Source organism: Dermacentor albipictus, chromosome 9 (genome assembly GCF_038994185.2).
Source record: "Dermacentor albipictus isolate Rhodes 1998 colony chromosome 9, USDA_Dalb.pri_finalv2, whole genome shotgun sequence".
Taxonomy (NCBI): Eukaryota; Metazoa; Arthropoda; class Arachnida; order Ixodida; family Ixodidae; genus Dermacentor; species Dermacentor albipictus.
Genome location: NC_091829.1, coordinates 109,631,605 through 109,653,877, shown reverse-complemented (window position 1 = coordinate 109,653,877; position 22,273 = coordinate 109,631,605). Strand labels below are relative to the sequence as shown.

At 45.8% G+C, this 22,273-nt stretch overlaps 1 protein-coding gene across 1 annotated transcript in view; it reads left to right on the top strand.

Moving 5' to 3' along the window:
• Nucleotides 1-22,273, top strand: part of LOC135897503 (RNA exonuclease 1 homolog) — a 48,524-nt gene that overhangs the window by 4,071 nt on the left and 22,180 nt on the right. Inside the window, exons 2-8 of the mRNA XM_065426145.2 lie at nt 4,416-4,545; nt 5,971-6,152; nt 7,752-9,346; nt 12,862-12,954; nt 14,351-14,458; nt 17,389-17,538; nt 20,316-20,450. Of these exons, the coding sequence (XP_065282217.1) occupies nt 4,416-4,545; nt 5,971-6,152; nt 7,752-9,346; nt 12,862-12,954; nt 14,351-14,458; nt 17,389-17,538; nt 20,316-20,450 (2,393 nt within the window). The remainder of the gene's footprint in view (nt 1-4,415; nt 4,546-5,970; nt 6,153-7,751; nt 9,347-12,861; nt 12,955-14,350; nt 14,459-17,388; nt 17,539-20,315; nt 20,451-22,273) is intronic.

The window sequence follows — 22,273 nt, the reverse complement described above, 5'->3', positions numbered from 1 at the left end:
ACATGATGGAACCACCTGCACTTCTGCGCAGGTCTGACTTTCCACCGTTGCGGTAGTCCATAAACCATGATATGTTTACATACGGGCTGTAATTATATTGCAGTAGGTGCTACCAGAGTTCCATGATGTTTTGCTTAGCCTTAGCTTCATTACTCTCTTGGCTGACATTGCCCATGAAAGCAGTGTATGAGAAAATGCTTGTCTGCGTGGTATTTGGTACACTGATCTTTTATTGATGAAAGTGGCTGTTGTTGAAGTGTTGCATGTCAAGGCCCAAGCACCAGCACGTGGACTACTCCATTCCGGTGTACACAAATGCAGGCCATCAGGCTTGTTTTGAATTTACCTCCTGGGACAGAGTTAAGAGGAAGCTTTAGCTCGGGCCCAACTCCGACGCGGCCTATTCAAATACATGTAAAAACGCAAAAACGTTTTTCTGAGATAACCCCTGGACCGATTTTAATGAAATTTGTTGTATTTGAGAGAGAAAGTTAAATTCTAGTGACTGTTGGAAGCGGAATTTTGATTTAGGGCTTGAATTTTGTTAAAAGGATTTTCAAAAATTCAGAAGTTTGAAAAAAATAGAAGCACGAAGTTTACAAACTAATAGCTCTGCATCAAAAACAGATATCGCGATTCTGTAAACGGCATCCATTAGACCATTCAAAGCGGACAAATTTGTTATGTCATTGTATATGTTACGTGAATTTGTTACGTTATTTACGAGGGTTCTGCAAAGTTGTAATAACACATTGACACATTTTTTGAGGTTCATGTGTAACATATCAATTTTGTCCGCTTTAGATGTGCTATCAGATACAATTCACAGAATTGCGATATCATTTTTTCTTGCTGGGTTACGGAGTTCTAAACCTGCTAGTTTCGTTTTCTGAAAATTTGCGATTTTCGCCAATTTTTTATGAAAAATTGACAACCTAATTCGAAAATTCGAAACCAACAGTCACTAGATTTTAAGTGTTTCTTTTAAATGCAGCAAACCCCGTCAAATTTGGTGCAGTGGTTGCCGAGAAAAACGAATTCTCCTTTTACATGTATTTAGATAGGAGCACTCGAGCTAAAGCTTCCTCTTAAGTCCGGATTTCACATTGCAGGAAACCTTATTGAAAGAAGGTCAGGCTGTTTTGCATAGAGCTGTCAATCGGCGTACTTACTTAAATGGACCAATCTGTCTTCTCTCTTTTCATGTCTATAAATAAATAGGAGCTTTCTCTTGTGGCAGAAGGCTGTATTAGTAGCTTATACAACACAGTCTGCACTTAAATTTTAAATTGCTTTAGTATCCAGTAAGCCCACTACAGGGCAAAGGTACCTCCATTGACGCATATAGAGAAGGGCCTTTAATCCTTTGCAGGCAGCGGAAGTACACTTCCCACCTGCTACATGTGTGCAACAAGTCTGTGGGGAGCATCATTTCCACCACATGACTGTGTCGCAATCTCAAAGAAACTTTTCAAATTAAAAAAAAAAAAAATGCTGTGGTACTTAGAAGCATGGAAGCTTGACTAAGTTTGTGTGACTGCATGTTACAAAACAATTGACTGCATACATTAAATGAACAATTGTATTTCACTCGTGTTTGTGATTTACTTGAATACGGTTGCATCTATTAGGATACATACATCGCCGATCCCACGAATAAGCTTTAAGAAGTGCAAAATAAGGCAATCAGTTTTACATTTAATAACTATAGCAGGAAATTAAGTGGGACAGGAAGTAAAAATAAATTATCGTGACAAGCATTAAAAGACCACAGACAAAGCCTTCGATCGAAATTTTTTCACAAGGTATATTATTTTATGATAGCGATTCACGGAGAAAAGTACATTAAATCGCCATATTATATCTTGAAGAGACACGACCATGCATTGAAAGTCCGTGAAGTTTCTTTTAGGGGTGTCATCTTTTGATATTCTTTTTTTTTGTGCGGTCCACAAGTGAATAGAATGCTTTTTCACCTTATATTGTTAGTATTGAAGAGAATGACGATTTTACCTTACTTTAATATCTGATATTATTGGTTTGTATTTATTTTTGTTATATAGCTTCCTGCTGTAATGCCCACTAGGGTGAAGCAGGTATGTTACAAATAAAGAAAGAAATCGCTGTACAGCACGAAACAATGAGGACATGAGGTAAAGAAAGGACAGGACAAGGGCTCCTTTCACGCTGTGTAGCAGTAACATGCAGTGGTGCCCTCTGTTGCACCGAAAATTGACATACAGTGCCTCCCACGCGTTGAGCTGATCTCTGTGATAACGTTTGCTTGATCATCTTGCATGAACTGCTGTTGCAGAATGTGCGTAAAAGCTTTTAAAAACATGTCTTGCCATTGAAAAGGCAATTTATTTGCAATTTCCTTTGCTGTGAGTATGTTTTGTTGAGAAAAGGATTCCAGCACTGCTGCATATGTGCAGCAGAGAGGCACAGCATATTTGCACAGCAACACAGCATATTTGCTGGGGCAGAGCCGTGTCACTTGGTGCTGACTTCTGCTTCAAGCAGAATGATGGAACGTTAAGTACAGTTCCTAATATATCTCTTTTGTCTTGATTTTTGAGCCTCGGGAAGACAAATAAATTGTTCTGTAATTTTTGCAAGTATACGAAAAACAAATCCCTTTCTTTTTTTTCTTCGGCACACCTATTGGACAGGGAGAAGAGTACTTGCCACCAGAGTACTTCCGAAAATGTTACTTGAAAAAATGTAGCATCTATACTGGGAATATTTGTCACCATGTCTGCTGGGAAAATAAGTAAACCTGTGTGCCAAGTATGAGAAATTCACCTATGAACGGGTTGAAAGAGATCGCCAGTTGCTTCCATTCTGTGTTTTCGAGAATGATACTGTGGCTTGAAATTTCCTAATCTGATCATGAAAGAGAAGAAAGGAAACCGAGCACGAGGTCGCGGGATCGAATCCCGGCCACGGCGGCCGCATTTCGATGGGGGCGAAATGCGAAAACACCCGTGTGCTTAGATTTAGGTGCACGTTAAAGAACCACAGGTGGTCAAAATTTCCGGAGTCCTCCACTACGGCGTGCCTCATAATCAGAAAGTGGTTTTGGCACGTAAAACCCCAAATATTATTATTATTAAGAAAGGAAACCGAGGTCCCGATTTTTATTAGTTATGCCGTAAGAAGCCAACAAACAATGATACCAAGGCATAGGGGAAATTATGTGTACTTATTAATTTAATTAAAGAAAAATATTTTTATTAATTATTATTTATGGCGCAAGGGCTACAACGGCCAAAGAGCGCCAGAAAAATAGATTAGAAATAGAAATGGAAAAAGAAAAATAGATTAATAGAAATGAAAGTGGATGAAAGAACAACTGGCTGCAGGTGGGGCACGAACCCACGTCTTCGCATTACGCGTGTGATGGTCTTACCAATTGAGCTACCGTGGCACCGTTTCCTAATGTGATCATGAAACTTATAATGCAACTGCTCCACAAACCTGTTTACTATGTTGGTTATGACCTCAAGATATAAGGCAAGAGAAAAACAGTGTTTTCCCATTTGACAGGTATGACAGCAGAACTCAAATGCATGCCAACTGCTGTATGTAGCTGACCACTGAATGGACCAGCCACTCAAATTGTGCAAGTGCGCATTCCAATGGCTGATACTGCATGCCTTCTGTTGAGGAATGCAGGTACCTGATGACGAATAAGTAGGCATTCTGAGCGGTGTTTGAAAGCTGGGTCATAGAAGACAAGGTGCATCAAGCAGTCTTAACTAATGTCCATGATATGGGAGGAATTAAAGATAAATGAATCTTGTCAGTTACCTCCTGATGTTCTGATGTTAGAGGAAGAAGATTGCACGGTGGCAGGATTTTTACTGGTAACGAAGAGGAAAGCTGCACAGGTTGTCACTTTGCCGTACATGCTCTGCACTCTTGTTGCTTTGTGTGTAGGTAATGTGCAACTCCAATAGCATGTTATGATCATCAGCAGCAGCAACCTAATTTCTCGGCTCTCTTTAATCACCCCTGCCTTTCGTCAGCTGGCTGCATCCCTCTTGAAACTTTCTAATTCCATCACACCACCTGCAATTGCACTGCCATCCTTGGTGGTGTTTGTTTTCCCTTAGCGCTCAACTCCAATAGACCATCAGTTATTGACCCTATGCATTGTATTGCCTGCACGACTCCAACTAGAATGTTGGCAACTCCTGTTTGCTCTCCAATCCACACCACTGTCTTCCTGTCTCTTAATGTTACACTTACCTACACTTGCACTGAACTTGGAACATGGAATAGGATGCCTTTTTCCTGCTTACATTGTAAAATATTTGTTGGATGCGATGCAGTGTTGCGTGGCATGCAGTTGTGTGCATTGGGCTTGAGTTTTGCAGCTGCCTCAGTTGCACGCATGCTTTGACACTCAGGAGATTCTCGGCTGGGTCTTCCTACAACCCCTGCCCAGCCAACGGAGGACCAGTCAAATCAACTGCTGCAGTATGTCAACGACGCCCTGCGCCGTGTCAGGCAGGACATGGCTCAAGTGTCCTCACTTGGGTGAGTGTAGCACTGGTCATCTCACTCGCTGTCCATTGTTAGTGCATAGCTGTGTAACCTGCATAGTTACGCTGATGTGAGGTCCCTTCATACGGGGTTTACTTGCAGTATAGTGAAGTGTGAGATTGTTGTGCCGCGCTCTTGGCATCAGGCATTTGTGCCTTTGTGCAAAAAGCATGGGACGGGTGAAATGAATGGGACATACAGATGCACAATCGCAACTGACAGTTTACGGAAGGCAACACACCATATTTTGGCACGAAATGTCTTAAATATCGTCAAAGGAAGTTGCCTGCTAAAGCTGCATGCAACGAAAACATGTTATAGCATTATTGCCTATATCTTTGTAATCATACTACCCACGTGCCGTACTTTGTTATCGTTGCCTCTTTGTTGCTATTCACAAATATGTGCCTACACACACTCAGTGAGTTTGCTCTCTTATTATTTGTCGTTTTCGTGACGAAAGCTGGTGTGTCAATAGGCTGCTCGCCCCGTTTGGACGTAGCTTAATCAGCTTCCAAAGCGCTTTGGCATGTTCTCTTAAGCTGTGGCCAAAGCTTCGTGTTGTTCACCCAGTCACCGTCTACTATATCCCCCAAAACAGAGGTTTGCTTATGCCGCACCAGTGTCATAGACATCAATTGTAAACGCGAAGGCAACGGAGGCAGTTGAGGCAAGCAATGGACACGTCACCACATATCAAACATGGCAGCACCCATGTGATTACCATGAAAAAGGTCAGTATGGAGGAAAGCGGGGAGGCAGCGCAGAAGCTAGTGGGGGCGGTTTCGACTCCGCCAACAAGTGCGTAGTTTGCACGGCTGCGCTTGGTCGCACATGCCGTAATTTGAAAGGGATCTGGAGATGGCTCATACCTTTGTGTGCGCTGTGTTCTCACCGCTCTAGCTTTAAAGCGATAGACCACACCAAGGTCAGTTCGCTCGCTGCTGCTGTTGCGCATGCTCACCACAGTGTTTTGACAGCGAGTGTCTGCGCTTGTTGAGTGTGATGTGTTCATGTTTGCTTGTGCACACTGATACCATGCTTGTTAATTCACTTAGTAAGCGAGTGTTTCTAAGTTTATGCGGCCGATAAAGCTACTATCCTCACTTCGTATAGCTGTGCATTAATTTTCTGTCGCAATAGATGCTTCGGTGTTTTTTTTTTTCACTAGCACTCATGCTTTCAAGTACTTGTTTCTGCTGACAACCACCATTTAAAGGAATTCTTTGCAACTTGTGTCTAAAGACGTTGCCATTGATTTCAACATGCCTCTTCTTTTTTGCCCTGCCCTCTTTTGCTCGTTTTCGTGCACTGCACACGCTACCACGACCTGCACAGGGCATGCAGTATGCAATAAATGAGCGGATTAAATAAAATGGCTTTGAAGAAAACTGCAGCTGGCCGTGCCTCCTTGTGCAGTTACGTCCCGACGCCCATGGTCGCACGTCCGCCGGAACCGAAGCCGAGGCGCTACATCCCAGCCCAAAGCGTGCCCCAGTACCGGCCCACACCTCTGGCTGAGCTGCGCAGGCGTTGCCTCCTGCCCATTCGCGCACCAACCCAGCTGAACCAGACGAGGAGTGCAACTTCGGCGGCACCAGGTGAGGACTATACGGGCACGACTCGTCACTACTGGCATTTATCTGCTCATGAAGGGAGTGTCACGGAAATAACTAGAAGAATAAGAATGCACTGGGGTGCATTTGGCAGGCATTCTCAGATCACAAACAGCAGGTTGCCATTATCCCTCAAGAGAAAAGTGTATAATAGCTGTGTCTTACCAGTACTCACCTACGGGGCAGAAACCTGGAGGCTTACAAAAACGGTTTTACTTAAATTGAGGATGACGCAACGAGCTATGGAAAGAAGAATGATGGGTGTAATGTTAAGGGATGAGAAAAGAGCAGATTGGGTGAGGGAACAAACGCGAGTTAATGACATCTTAGTTGAAATCAAGAAAAAGAAATGGGCATGGGCAGGACATGTAATGAGGAGGGAAGATAACCGATGGTCATTAAGGGTTACGGACTGGATTCCAAGGGAAGAGAAGCGTAACAGGGGGCGACAGAAAGTTAGGTGGGCAGATGAGATTAGGAAGTTTGGAGGGACAACATGGCCACAATTAGTACATGACCAGGGTAGTTGTAGAAGTATGGGAGAGGCCTTTGCCCTGCAGTGGGCGTAACCAGGCTGATGATGATGATGATGATGACGATGATGATGATGATGATGATGATGATGATGATGAAGGGAGTGTGTTCTTTGGAGCTGAGAATCGGGCCAAAAATCTTTTCATCTTCCTTTGCTCCTGGTTGGTGCAGAGCATTTATTTTCGCTTTGTTTGACTCCCGTATCACCCTTGACAAATTTTGCCTTTGCTGTAATCGCCATGAACATGCCGTGAAATATTTTCCCTTGTTTTCTCAAAACAGCATTTCGGATGGTGCTACAGTTTTGGAGTGACAACATCTCTGGTTCTACTTATCCTCTTGCAATAATTGCATCTTTTGTTGGGAAGCTAGAGAACTAGAAGGGGAAGTAGGCCAAACAATATGAGTGAATATTACAGAAATTTTCAAGAAATACTAATAATTTATCCCAAACGTTACTATGGGTTCTTACTTAAAGCTGTTTGGTATACTCTGATACCCGCCCCAAATCAATTTGGAGCATTCATGCTTGCAGCTTTTCACACTTTGATCATTCAGCATCATTTTCATTTTGATATGCCGGTCTCCCCTATAACGAGTATTTCATACAGAGCTCATCTCCTGCAGTCCACACAGACACTAAAAGAAGGTGTTCTAATGCTTCAAAAACTACTTCTTGCACAGGAAATTCAGTTGTATATTTAAAAGCAGTATATGAAAATATGTAAGTGGTGCAAGTTTGGTCAAAATGTGCCCATAAATAAAAAGTAAAATTTTTAAGGGGAATGTCCTTCCTTAGGTACTTTGCTTCAAAGGATGATACGCTTAATTTAACACGTTGGAAGCCATTTTGGGTGGTCTTATTTTTCTCTAGTGCTACTGCCCTCTCATGTAGATGGCGTAGTACTCAGGCTGGTGGCAGCTTTTTTTGGCCTTGTCCACCACAGCCAGGTATGCCAAGGGACTAGACAGAACATTTAATGAAGAGTTCAAATTTTCTGCCATCGCATATTTATTTATTGCCTCTCACTCTTCTTCTTTCTTTTTTAGCCGGCCCAGTTAAGCAATCTAAATCCCCGGAACAGAGCAGCGATGGGGGCAGCCAGGTGAACGGCAGTGCCGCAGCTGACGATGACGATGCGGACATGGTGCAGGAGGAGGTGGATGCCATCGTTCGGCTCAAGGACAAGCGCCTTGGTGGACTGGACGGCTCGTTGGCAAAGCCTTCTTCCAAAGCTGAAGCCACTGCTGATGTCGAGGGTGCAGACAAGGCATCGAAGGAGACGGTTAAGAATGATTCAGTGGAAAAAGAGAAGAAGGAAGAGGTGAAAGAGCAGGAGAATAAGGGTGAAGCAAGCAGAGTGAAAGCAGAGGGTGAGAGCATGGCAAATGGCGAGATCGTAGAACAAGCTCAAAAGGAGGACAGCTCGGAAGAGCATCACTCAGGACCATCATCCAGCAGCAAGGGGCATTCGTCATCCAAACATCATTCGTCGACCAAGCACTCGTCCTCCAAGAGTTCACAGTCCAAGCATTCGTCGTCTAAACACTCATCGTCCAAGCACTCATCGAAGGAACGGTCCTCCAAAGAGTCATCATCCAAGGTGTCATCATCCAAAGAGCAATCATCCAAGGAGCCATCATCTAAGGAAAGTTCATCGAAAGAATCATCAGCCAAAAAGCCTTCATCCAAGGGGACATCCAAGGAGTCGTCATCCAAACGATCCAAGGAGTCTTCATCCAAGCGGTCATCTAAGGAGCCTTCAGCCAAGGACTCCACTTGCAAAGAGTCCTCACCCAAGGAGAATTCCCCTAAGGAAATCTCTGAGGATGCACCCTCCAAGGAATCCCCGCCAAAAGAGACCCCATCAAATGATTCCTCATCCAAGGAGTCATGCAAGGAATCACATACAAAGGGTCCCTCTGAAGATTCCTCATCCAAGGCATCATCGAAGCCACCTTCTAAAGAATCGTCAAACAGGCATTCATCGTCGAAACACTCCTCTTCAAAGCACCCTTCAAAACACTCATCTTCAAAGAACTCATCTTCGCATCATTCATCTTCGAAGCACTCGTCTTCAAAACACTCATCTTCAAAGCAGTCGTCCTCGAAGCATTCTTCACATCACTCGTCTTCAAAACATTCTTCCTCTTCACGTCACCCATCTTCGAATCACTCCTCTTCAAAACACTCGTCGTCAAAGCATTCATCATCGAGTCACTCATCGAAGCGGTCCTCGTCCACATCTGCCACAGACCACTCATCATCTAAAAAGAGGAAGGAAGGCGATTCCAAATCTAGTCACCACAGTTCGTCCAAGCGGTCATCCGGCCAAAAGCACAGCAGCAGCAGCTCCTCATCGCGAAAGAAGGAAGCCAGCGCGGAGGAGTCCGACAAGCGGGGAGCAAAGTCTGCATCCAGCGAATCGGAGGATTCCTCTTCAGACGCTTCTTCCTGCCAGGAAAGGGGGTGTGACGAAGGGAAGAAGAATGATGGAGTGAAAGTGGAACCCGTCACGGACAGGCCCTCGTTCGAGCTGGAGTGGGATCTGGAGTCGGAAGAGGAGGAGGACCCGGTGGAGGAGTGCTTGCGCATATTCAATGAGGCCTCCCAGCCCAACAACACACCCGTAATGGCAAATCAGGTAATGGCCCTGTAGAGTGTCGTAGGGGTGTAGGGGGGCATAGGGCTTGCAGCCATTCTGGCTTTTGGATGTGATGGCTTAGAAACAAATAAGCACACTTTATTTAAGGTTAGAAAAGAAACTTATGAGGGCAACTGGCTATACCAGTCCTGTAACAATCCTGCAAAATGTGCTCACGTTGCACTGTGGTGTTGTGTAGTGTTCCAGTTGATGGTCCCTTCTGTCTGTAGTTTGCTCTCAACAGTCAGTCACCCCCAACAGTGCAGAGATGTGGCATTCTATGGTTATGGATGGATGTTATGAGCATCCCCTTTGGAACGGGGCAATGGGTTGCACCACTAAGCTCTTGCTATTATACAGCCTAAAGTGCTACGTAGGTTAAACAATAAAAGAAAGAAAGAAAGCACTATGAACTCCCACAACCAAATTTTCTGATCCCCTATTACGAACTGTGCTTTTGTATGTCTCCGTTTTTTGTCGTTTCTCTACTTTTCTTCTACCAACTCTCCAATCGCCTTTTACTAATCCCTATTGCGAACATGTTCACTTTTCCATTATTCTCGCTGAACCTAAGGGCTTCAAGGAGGCCAGTGGTGCCTAAATCGACCGCTGGGTAGACGTCTTCACACTCTAATAAAACATGCTCCATTGTTTCCCTAGCTTTACCGCAGCAAGCACATGCTTCTTCTTCCTTCTTATATCTCGCTTTATAGGTGCGTGTTCTAAGGTATCCCGATCTCGCTTTGAAAAGTAATGAGCTTCCCTTTGAGTTATCATAAATTGTTTCTTTCTTTCCTGATTTCGTTTTTTCCTCCTAAGTAGTTACTCATGGCAGGTTTCTTTTCCATTGCCGCCACCCGTGAGATTATTTCAGTCTCTCTGACTTTCCGCTTGACCTTCTTTGTTGCTGTGTTGCCCACCCTACAGTCCGCATACTTGCTGGTAAGAGCCTTCTAGTTCTTTTCCTCCACTGTGAATCAATGTTTTTTCTGTACAGATACTGCAACACTCTCCCAGCCCATTTACTTTCTTCCATATTCCTCAGTCGTCCTTCATACTCAATTTTACTGCAACCTTCCCTCACTTCAAAATTAGTCCAGCCCATATCACCCTCCACAGCTTCATTTGTAGTCTTCCCGTAAGCGCCCAATGCGAGGCGACCTACTGACCTTTGGTTCCCATCGAGTCCTGATTGTACCCCTGATTTAAAGCAAACAACCGCATTTCCAAAAGTAAGTCCTGGAACCATTACATCTTTCCACATACCTTGGAGCACCTCGTACCTATTGTATCCCCATTGTGCTTGACTATGGCTACATTTCTCTTCCCCTTCACTGTTGTTGTTTTTTCCTGTGTTTCCATATATCTATTGCCTTCATTTATACATATACCAAGGTATGTATGTTTTCTTACACGAGGTATTTCCTGGCCCTATATCGCCACTGTCTGTTCACTGTTTTCATTGAATACCATAACACCCGATTTTATAACACTAAATTTCAAACCTAAATTGTTGCCTTCCTGTTCACAGATATTAGCCAGACGTTGCAAATCACTTTGCTCGTTAGCTAATAACACAATATTGTCTGCATAAAATAGACCTGGAAGATGCTGCTCTACTATTGTGCCCGCCTGTTTGTATGAGAGATAAAAACCGATATTACTTCCTTCTAGCGCCCCACAGACCTGTATAGGCTGACATGACTACCTCCAGAAAATAGACATTGCACTAATTGGGCTGTTGCTCCGTGTGGCTATGTTGCTATTCTGCTTCCTTCACAGGAAAATGGCTCTTTTCACTTTGCAAGGTTAAAGAGAAAGTTTAGCTTGCGCACACCTTATTTGCTGTCTTGTGGAGTGTGCATGTAGGAGATGCAGGTAGAAGATAGACTCAGCTCTGTTGGTAGCTTAGGCAAAAGGCATTATGTAGAACTAACTTCGGCTGATAGTGTCGTTCTCATAGTGAAGTGACTCCATGTCCATTAGTGGGCAAGAGCTCAAGAAATTATTTAAAAAAAAATTAAGTTATGGGGTTTTACGTGACAAAACCACTTTCTGATTATGAAGCACGTCGTAGTGGAGGACTCCAGAAATTTCGACCCCCTGGGGTTCTTTAATGTGCAGCTAAATCGAAGTACACGGGTGTCTTTGCATTTCGCCCCCATCAAAATGCGGCTGCCGTGGCCGGGGTTCAATCCTGCGACCTCGTGCTCAGCAGCCCAACACCATAGCCACTGAGCAACCATGGCGGGTAAGAAATTATACTAGAAACGTAAATACAGTAGACATCTGTTAAAATGACTCCGGCTAATTGTTTTTTTTTTCTTAATTCGATTGTGACCGAAGGTCGCAGGCGACGCCCATGCGTTTCTATAGGTCCACACTTTTGTTATTTCTATCCTATAATTTTCCATCACTAGATAATTCGAACTTGACCAGCCAGTATGCACATGCCTGACCCTGACTGCACACGCCTGACTTTAGTGGCAGCATATGGCAGCGAAGCTTAGAGGACGGTGAGTGTGTTGAATGCTCGTCATCTCCCGTCAAAAACGCCTGCTTTCTGCCTGCCTTATGAAAATTTTCGAGCAATAACGGTAGCTTACAACGTCTGATTATGGCATTTGTGCAATTCTAAAGTGTGCCTTATTTTTTCGTCCAAGAAAATTGGACTAAGAACTGCATTTGTGGCATTCGTAAGATTTGCCACATAACACAGCTGTACAGTGGCGAAGCCGACTTCAATAAATGCATACAGTGAAGCAGATTTTAGGAAACTGGCCGCCCTTGTGCAATACATATTTGACCCTTTCCCATATCTATTGCTAAAAAATCGAGTGGCATTAGATTTACGCTTTGTTTAGGAGCTGTAATGTCATTTCTGTGTTAGTTTTCTTCTTTAGACACATAAAAAGTGCGTGTGCATTTGATTCGGGGGGCATGTTATCATCTGACAAGTACTGCCAAATGATTAAGTGGTGTGTTTTGACCTTCTTTTGTGCATCCTGTTTAATTTGACCTGCCAGTTAATTTGATCAATTTCGTTTGACCTGTCAGGGTCAAATTAACGAAAGTCGACTGCAGTCATATTTTATGATGAAGGATTTCAGTTTACTCCAGAAATGTCTTACATGTGCAGCCGTAACTGCTAACATTGGGAGCTAGTGTACGCAATCGACAGCTGGATGAGTTGTGAGAATGGGCTGCATCTCTAATGCCATTAAGTTTCAATGCCGTGAGGTATGTCCGCATGGCTCCATGTGATTACTGTTAGACCTTAAGGAATTCAGCAGTTAACATAATTTTTTTTGTGCTTTCATGGCACTGGTATAACTGTTGCAGTGCAACTTCTTGTTGTTAACTGCATCACAAAGTGAATATTTTACTATCTAATGTTACTGTAAATTAAAGGCGAAGCATAACTAGTTTAGCGGTAGCGTTTTGCCAACAACCACTTGCTGCCCGAGACAGGTTTTCCCCACCATCTGGTCTGCACCTGTGGTTCTTTTCCTCAGGAGCGGGTGCATGTGAAGCGGCCGGCTGAGAGCACCCTGGAGCCTGCTGTCCCGTCCAAGAAGCGTGTTGCCCACAACCCAGATCTTGCTCGGGTGAGGCCCACGATCGCTGGCTCATGCGGCTGTGTTTGGCTGGGAAAGTTGGGCACAGCTATTTGTTGCCCCGTGTTGCTCAATTGCTGGGAAGTGTGACAACCCGGGTGGCATACAGTGATGGTGTGCTACGTTATACTTTGCCTCCATGCCAGAGAGGCAAACATGGTCAGCTGCAAGCAAGCATGCAGAGAAAGACTTCTTACTTTTAAAAAACTGCAACAGCGAGCTAAGGGTTTCCACCATTTCAGTCAGTGAATTACTGTAAGTAGCAGTGCAGTAAGCATTCAGTCATATCCGAGTACAAAAACAGTGCATACAATAAGAAGCGTGGTCTTAAACAAAATGGAATGTGTCTTCTGAATGTTGTAGTTTATATTTATAGATACATGTATAATGTGCTTTATTGTACGTAAATGTAAAAGGAATGAAAGAAATGCAGCCACTATGACATATCTTTTTTTTTTTTGCACTAAACAAGAGAGGGAAGCCTCTGGCAATATGTTAACGGAGTGTGCGAGGAGAAAAATAGAAATGATGTGTAGATGCTCGTATAAGTACAATCGTGAGCAATATTGGAGGGAGCACTGAATTTTTTCTTGAGCAGCCATTGCTCAGGGTGTACCAATTCAAATCTGACGTACCATGCAGTTGCACAAACTACAGACACCAAATAATCAAAGGTACATTACCAACCAATATAAACAAGAGAGCATATATTCATATCATCCTCTTGCTATCCTAATGTTTAACCAGCTTCTTGGTTATGGGAATTGTACGGAAAAACCATTCCTTGATGTTGAGAATTTTGCTTAACTAATTTTCAAGCTAAAAGCATTGTTGCATAATCAAGTGCTATATGTTTTGTTTATCAAACTTCTGCTCACCTAAAGTACTACTTCGTGTAGATATTTATTGTTAATTCGCAAAAAAAAGATATATTTGTTTCACTCTACAGCAGTGTGATATGTCATTTAAAGTTTACTTGTATTTACGTTGCTAGAACAGCTGTTAAGTCACAGACAGGGTGCAGACCCAGTCAAGTCTTCGAAGCTTTATGTCCACTCCCAGCGCACGTATACTTTGTATATATGCCGAAATAAATTTGATCTAAAAAGTGAATTTACAAACTTCAATATGCAACAAGTAGCTCTCTCATTGAACATTTAGTTTCACTGAGCCCTTTTATGCTGGACAAATGCGTTTAGCCACCACAGCCTCTTGATGGCAACCTCGCAGTTCCCACTTGATATTACTTGAGCTAGATGTTTTCAGAGTTTCCACCGAGTGAAATTCATTCACGCTCGGCTAACGTGCGTTCCCCTTAACAGTGTACCTGTCTGTGCGTACTCTGTTTGCCAAGTTGTGACCATGGGTTACGCGCACGTTCGTGCAGCGCCCGGCAGCAGCAGCTCCGCGAGGCCTGTTGGCGCACGTGTCCGCTGCGCAGGCCATGCACAACCGTTTTGCGCAGCTGCAGCAACGCTTCCAGGCAGCAGGACAGGTGAGTGGCCACTTCACAGCACTCTCGGGGCTCGTTCACACCGGTGACTGACAGACCTCTGTCAGTCACCACTTTGGGACCCTCTGTCACCACTTTGTCACACCACTTTGGGACCCTCATCTGCATGCTATTTGTTGTTTACTCATTGTTTTTTGAATGGCAAATAAACTGAAACTGACCTACCTTACTGGCGACCAAGGAGCGACTCACGGTGACCTGCAAGCGTGACGGCCCATCGCCAGACCAAAAGGTCTTGTGATTGATGCCGTTCGCATCTCCTCGTACCGCCATCGCTATGTAAAATAATCATCCGTGTATACAGACGTCCCTTTTCTGCACTGCTGATTGTTTGAGAAACTTTGCGACTGCGGTCACACGAATGAGAAATTGAGCAGCGAGTAACTGAGCAAAAGCAGTCGCTTTTCAACCAAGGGTTCAATGCATTGCTTATCTCTCGACAACGAAACATCACCAAACTGTACTCCCACAATAATGAAACCTGCCAGAATATTAGAACCCATATTGTCAACCCATGTAACATTATAAGAGTGCTAGAAGTACTAAAAATGCGTTTTCTCCTCACTTAAGTTGCATAAAGTGTGATCACAACATGCTTGTGAGGCTACTGCCATTTTTGTTTTCAAAAACAGGAAAGCTCCGGAAGCGATCGCTGTCGCTGGAAGCCCATCATGACCACCATATTGTTGTCAATCGCTTGTTTCAGACGCAACACCCTCTTCACCATCGAGCTCTGCTGATATGTGACAATTGTTTTTGTACAGCATGCGCGATGCATCCTATGTGACTTGGTGACAAAACAAAGTGTAGCAAGAACAAAAATACAAGTCTCACCGACGTAAACTTGTTTGTGACTCTTGAAATGGTCGCCATACGCGTGAGCAGCCAAGCCTCTCGCCCCTCTCGAGAACTGGGGCCTTATTGTGACCCTGAAAGTCATCACCCCAGAATACACATCCCCTGCTTCAAGTACGCTGGGCATCGTGCATCACGTGTAGATTTGTCGTCACTGGACAAAGATTTGCCCATCGGAGCTGTATCCTTGGCCAGTAGCGTTCGTGGATACAATCACTTTCGCAAGCTTTCACGTAACTTGGCACAGAATACATAGACGTCTATGGCTTGGTCTCAAGCTACGCTCATGGCGTGCGTGCTCAGACATTGCACACGCCCGGCGAGCACCGTGGGTTTAAGCACTCCGTGCTGCCGTGTATACAGGGCGCTGCATCCGCGCCGGTATGCACGTACGCACACGCATTGCTGTGCTCGCATGCACGGTGGTCGCAGCCAGGAGAAGGTGAGCCCGTGTGTGCAGGAAGGGAGACCCTAGGCGAAACTCTTAGGAAAGAACAAATCACATTTATTAAGCTGGGGGTTCGATACAACAGCCCAACAACACGTCCGAACCTAAATCTAGTTGCGACACAAAACAACAGGGCCAAGTGGTCGCCAGTGGCCACTAATGGCGCTCCGCGACACAGGGAACAAAGAGCCCAGCAAAGAAAGGCTGCCCATCCTTTGGCCCAGCGCTTGCCATCACGCACCCCCACAGCAGAGCTAATAGAAACAGAAAGAAGAGCAGATGGGGCACGATTACTAGAAGGCGTTGCCTTGGGACATTGAGGCGACAAAAAGTGCTTGCACTTGCCGAGGCCGGACGCCAACAAGCCGAAGTAATCGTCGGCCCGCGGCGGACAAAGGGACCACCGCCGGCAGAGAGGAATGTGTACGCACCCTCCGACACTCCACCGTGATCTCCTCTGGCCATGTGTTGTGCGCATGCAGCCGGAGCGCACACATGCGGGGCCTGAATCCCGCCGACAGGTCGGCCAATGGATGAAGCCTGTCGACCTTCCCGTGGGTGGGATGTCAGCCGAGCGACAGTGTTTTATGACACGCTGCCATCCTATCCAGGTACCTAGGAGAGAGACACGGAGCCCTCGCAAACGCAACGCAATGTACCAGTGTCGCACAACCACTGCGAGCGCTTGAAACCCCACAACAGGAGACAGTGTGCGCGTAATGAGCGCTATGGGCATCTATGAGATGTATTCCATGCAGAAACTGTGACAAGCATGTGACAACCCCTCAGGCGTAATCTTCCTTGGCCCCCCAGGCTCGGTGACCAATGTTGCCTACCGAGCCTGGCAGGCCACCGAGCCTGGCGGGCCAACGAAGATTATGCCTGAGGGGGCATCAAATGCTTGTTACAGTTTCTGCATGGAATAAATCTCATAGCTGCCCATACATTCACTGCTGAGTCACCCGAAATCCCGTAAAAGTGATCGTCTCAGTGAAAGCAATCAGTTGGAAATACAGCCCCACTGGGCCTATCTTTATCCGGAATGCTGTTGCTCGTAATTAGCCAAGTAGGCCGCCAACATGTTTCAGTTGCTCGCAAAGGCCAACATGCCCAAGGCTAAGTTACGCGAAAGCTCGTCAAGTGATTGTGTCCCCAGAAGTTATCGGCTGAGAATACCGCTCCATGGCAGTGCTGCCATTGCTGACCTACTCATGGGTTGCACTTTGTGCTGTCGGCAGTTTGGCTCTGTAGTCAGAGCAGGGCCTGCCAAGTAGTCCAATGGAATTTTGATAGTAAAGCTCCGTTTCACACGCACTTCTTGTCTGTTCTGTCTTATTTTGCAGTAATGCAGTTCTTGCGAAAGTGAGTTTTTTCACTTCTTCCACCGATATCATTATTGTGGGGTTAAAGTGTATGCACACATACAGAACATGACGGGAAAGTACTCCCGCGAGGGACTGCTGAATTGCTCCTGGTGAAACTGGCTGGTTGTTGCACTCTGCTCATTTCATTTCAACCAGGCCAGTGCGTGGCTGTTCTTGTGAAATAATGGATGGTGGCAGCGTTTGCATGCAGTTAGGTTGACCTGTGCTCGCTGCTTGTGTTACAGGGCCGAGTGGCTCCGGTGGCGAATGCGCCGCTGCTGGCGGCGGCGCGCCGCTCTGCCCTAGCCCAGCTGCCTCAGGGGACCCGCACTGCAGCCCACGTGGTGGCCTCCCAGCCCAAGGGCCAGCCACGGGTGGCCCATGTTCCAGCCGTGGTGAGCGGACTTTCTTCGGGTGTTGTCGTTGATGATGGTGATGATGGACCTCCGTTGTGGCTCGCATCCACTAAGAGGGATAGGCCGAGAATCAAGCAGCAGGAGGTAGCCACAGGAAATCCTTATTTGAAAACAATAAACGCAATGTAAAAGAAATACATGCACACACAATAAAGTATGTGAGTGAGCAGTTGAGTGAGCAGTTGAGTGAGCAGTTGAGTGAGCAGTTAAAAGAGGCTACAGTCAAGGAGAAATGTTAGTAAAGAATTTGGAGAAACCAATTTAGGTTAAATGAATGCAGATTTGATATGTAGAATAAAGACACTATAATTGACAAGCGTGTGCTTCTCTCCACCATTCGCTGTTACTTTCCAAGTTTCTCGCAATATTCCATATGGGGAAATCCGGCAGCACATTTTATTAGAGTTTTTTATGTGAGTTCTGACACACATACTCAAAGTTCTGGGAATTCTGCATCATACCGTACTTTTGCACGTATAACCTGCCACCGCGTATAATCCACACCGTCAATTACAATAGCTCGGAAAGAAAAAAGGATATCCCCACACACAATCCACGGAAGTAACTACGTACTACACTGCTCAAATCTTTGCAAAAACTTTGGCCAGCAGCTCTGTTGTCCCATTCTTTGCTGACGCTGACAGAGCTGGATTCACACGCCAGACATTGTCATGGACAAATCAGTCGCATCATACGGGACGAGAATCGTATCACTTCGTAGCTAGCTCTCGCACGACTGCGGATGACAGTGCGGAAGGGGAAGCACTGCGCATTGGCGGCAGGGCAAACGTGACCGAGCCAAAAGTTCAAACGGCGATTTGGCTCACCACTGTATCACGAGGCACTTTCACACAGAATGAGGGAGCGCCACAGAACGAGGGACGTACGAATTTAGCGGTGGCGCGAGCACTATTCGCTAACTACTAAACACAAAATGGCGACCCGCAAAGCGGAGGAGAATGGGCGACCGTAAAAGAGGGCAGAAGGGAGCTTCAACAAACGGGGCTGGGGAGGAGCTGCGGTTCCCTAGGAGGTCACGAAACATTGAATAGCTGAGAGCCTTGCCTTTAGGTGTGGCTTCACTGCAGCGTTGCATGTGCGCTGAACCCACATTTTATGATGAAATTCGCATATAAATCCACACCCCCACTGTACTGTTAAATTTCTTGAAATTTTGGTGGGGGTTATACATGCAAAAATATAGTACTTGTTGCATCCAAATGCATGATGTTTAGTACATATAAACGCTTACAAGATATTGTTACAGGGGCTTTGTTAGCTTGTGCTGTGGCACCATACACATGCACAAACATGCATGAGCTTAGAGCAGCAATAAGTAAAGTATTGAGAGGCAGAGCAGGTTCGTGGACGAGTTGTTGGCGAAAGTAACCGGCAGAGTAGCATTCCACTTGGGGAAGTTTGCAGAAATGTAATTTGAAAGTATCAGAATTTGATACTAAAGTTATCCTAAAGTACCGGACCTGGCGTCATTGACATTGTCCTGATACTGAGATACGGAGTAAAATTTGCTGGTGTCTTTCAGCAGCAAGGCCAGGTATGATAGTGCTTTAGATTTAAAAATATTGCGCAGTTCTACCTGAATGGCAAAGCACCGATTGCGATAGCAAATTAGTAGGTGGCTGTACGAAGTAAGGATAGTAGTTTTATCGGCCGTATAAACTTGTAAACGTTCGCTTACTAACTGAATTAACAATGATAGAATGCGTAAGCATGACTCAACAAGGACGTATGAAGAAACAGGCGCACAGAGACAGTGCTGTTTGTGCATTTCTGCTTCTTTCTACGTCCTTCAGTTGCGCTTACCCATTCTAGCATGGATTCAAACCAACTAGCCCGTCATTGTGTTTTTACTAAATTAACCATCACGATGTCCCACGCACACAGATAAACATAAACAAGTCTTGCTCGATAACAGTGTAAACTGTCTATGAAAACGCTGGAGTTGGGAATCACGGCGGCAGCCGCGAGCCAATTGACCTCCGTGCACCTGTCGCTTCAATGCGAACGAAACTTCACAAGCACAGTGCATACGAAGCTACCGGCACTACGCGCACTCTGCAAACATTGCAAATCACTTCGAAGATGAGGCCTGCACAGGTGCACACTTTGGCCACATCGCAGATCGTTTTCAAGACACGCGAGTGCCGGCAACGTTCCTACGGCGTCCACCAAGGGCGTCTTCTACGGCGTTCGCGATAAGCGTGGCCAACGCCATAGTAGGTACTGCAATGTCTCCACTCTGCACAGAGCGGCGGGCGAGGAGGACACCGAGACACCCTGGCAGCCGCCGGAGAAGAATGCCTCACCCCCCTGCCTCTAGTGCCACAGGAAAGGGCACGCATGCGGGTCGAGTTCCTTGCTCGCGCACGCGAGATTGAACCGCATTCGCCGTCTCACCCTCACACGCTTTCACTCGTACAGAACGCCACGGCGACGTCGATGGCAGAAATGTGCCTGGAGTGTCCATATAATTGCTATCGCAATAAAAGCTAACTGGAGTGCTGTGCATGTTTCCTCAGTCTGCACTCACTTGTGGCAACTACAGCATTTGCAAGAACTGAGCAGGCTAGTGTATTCACCTCCTGGGTACTGCAACTGGTTTGTAGAAGCAAGTGTTATAATAAACTGTTTAAGCTGCTCTGACTCTTACCAGTACTTTTTCTACCATTTAGAGGGTTCTGACCTTCCTTCAACTCAAAATATGACAAGTTGAAAATGCCTTGTTGATCACGCAGGTCTTGTCCAAGCGCCCCACCATCCCGGCCGAGTATGGTAGCCGAGTTCCCACGGCTGTGCGTCAACGCTACCTCAACCTCTTCTTAGATGAATGCGTTAAATGCTCCAGCACCGAAGATGAAGCCATTCAAAAGGTGCGTTAACGGTCACTTGGTGACAGCTGCACACTTTGATGCCGTCATGCATTGCAATTGAGCTACTGTCTGACTTTATGTATAGAGGTGTATTGCTTCACCTTGTGTGTTTCATTGTACGTAGCTCAGGTTTGGTTGTAGAGGCCAGCTATTGATGATCCTAGCACTGTTCTCTAGAGCTTTAGTTTTGGCACTGTTATGCAATGGAACCCAGGCATTCGCTCTAAAATACAGTAAACCCTCATTAACTGGAACTATGATATCTCTAAATTCTGGTAAGCCAGATTTTTTTGGCCGTGGTTTTAACCCGTGGGTTTTCCACCTCTTACTCTGAATATCTCGATATCTGCTGTTTGAGCTTCTATGGGCTAATAGAAGCTCACACAACGGCTCAGATGATGAGACTTTCATCCGCTAAGCCAGGGATTAGGATTTTAGAAGAAGCGGGAATCCAACCCAGACATGAACCGGCAACCAAAGTGTAGCTTGACCCGGGAAACCAGAACTCACATCATGGTTGACCCCTGTCCCGCGAAACATCCACCCAGTGCATAACGAGGGTAGAAGATTCGGGAGAGCTAAGTCCATCCTTAAAAAGATAATCAGCAGTAACTAGATGCCCTCTTTGTCGATTCTGCCAGGTATGACAGTGGGGATAAGTTCGCTGTCTCGGTGGTAGACGCGGGGGGCAACCTGATCAATGCAGCCTCTGTTTATACGAAGTTTGCCCATGTGGCGGAAGAAGCGGCGATCACTCTAGCTTTTCACAGCTCAAAAGTTCCCGCTATCGTCTTCTCGGATTCGCGTAAAGCGGTTAGATCCTTCTCATCCGCCCTCATATCTGAACAGGCGAACAGTATTGTGATTAAAGCACTTCAAAGGACTAGGGAGAGCAGCGAAGGAGGATACCAAATCTCGTGGTTCCCAGCCCATCTAGATAGCTCAATTAACCCGCTTGGATGTAATCCTAACGAGCAGGCCCACCGGAGAGCGCGCGATTTCACGCACCGCACTGTCGCGGCTAACCAGGCTTGGAACGAGGTCAACATCCACAAAGATCCATTATGTACTTTCCACGAAATTGTTTCCCATTATCGGCTAGGCAGGAGGACATTTCCACCCCCTCACCCCAAATTGAACAAACCTCAGGCTATCACACTCAGACTCCTGCAAAGCCATTCGTATCCCACTCCTCGGTCCCTTAACAGGATAGATCCTGACCACTCACAGTCGTGCCCCAAATATAGTCGTGACTCATGCTCTTTCGAGCACATGCTCTGGCTGTGCCCAGCCCTTAACGCCTCTCCACCCATCATGAAAGAACAATGGCAGGAATCTCTCAAGAGCAGCAATCTCCACATTCAACTCCAGGCTGTCCAGAGGGCCCACGACATTGCGGCAGGACTTGATCTCCCGGTCCCATCGTGGGCAGAGCCACTGACTTGATCTTCGGGAGCCTTCGGTTTTGGCTCCCCAAGATCTCAGTCCTTCACGACTCAAATAAAGTTCTTGTCATGTCATGTCTACTTTGAAGATACCAGGAAAAAAAGCAATGGATCAGCTTTGGCGCTGTTGCTTCCCATGACTCCCCATCCCTGCTATAACTGCAAAGCGGTGTCATGGGTGGCAAGTGACATGCAAGCTTTGCCGAGGGATTGCTTTGTTGGCCTCAAAAGGGGCCTTTTAAAGAATGCAAGAAGGTTGCTACGGCAGCCTCTCAGCTTGAGAAATCCAGAAGAAATGCTCAGGTGAGATCGCCATAAGCGTCTTGCCCCGTACTTTTCACTGGCTTGCACAAGAAAACTCTCATGTCTGTCAGCCTT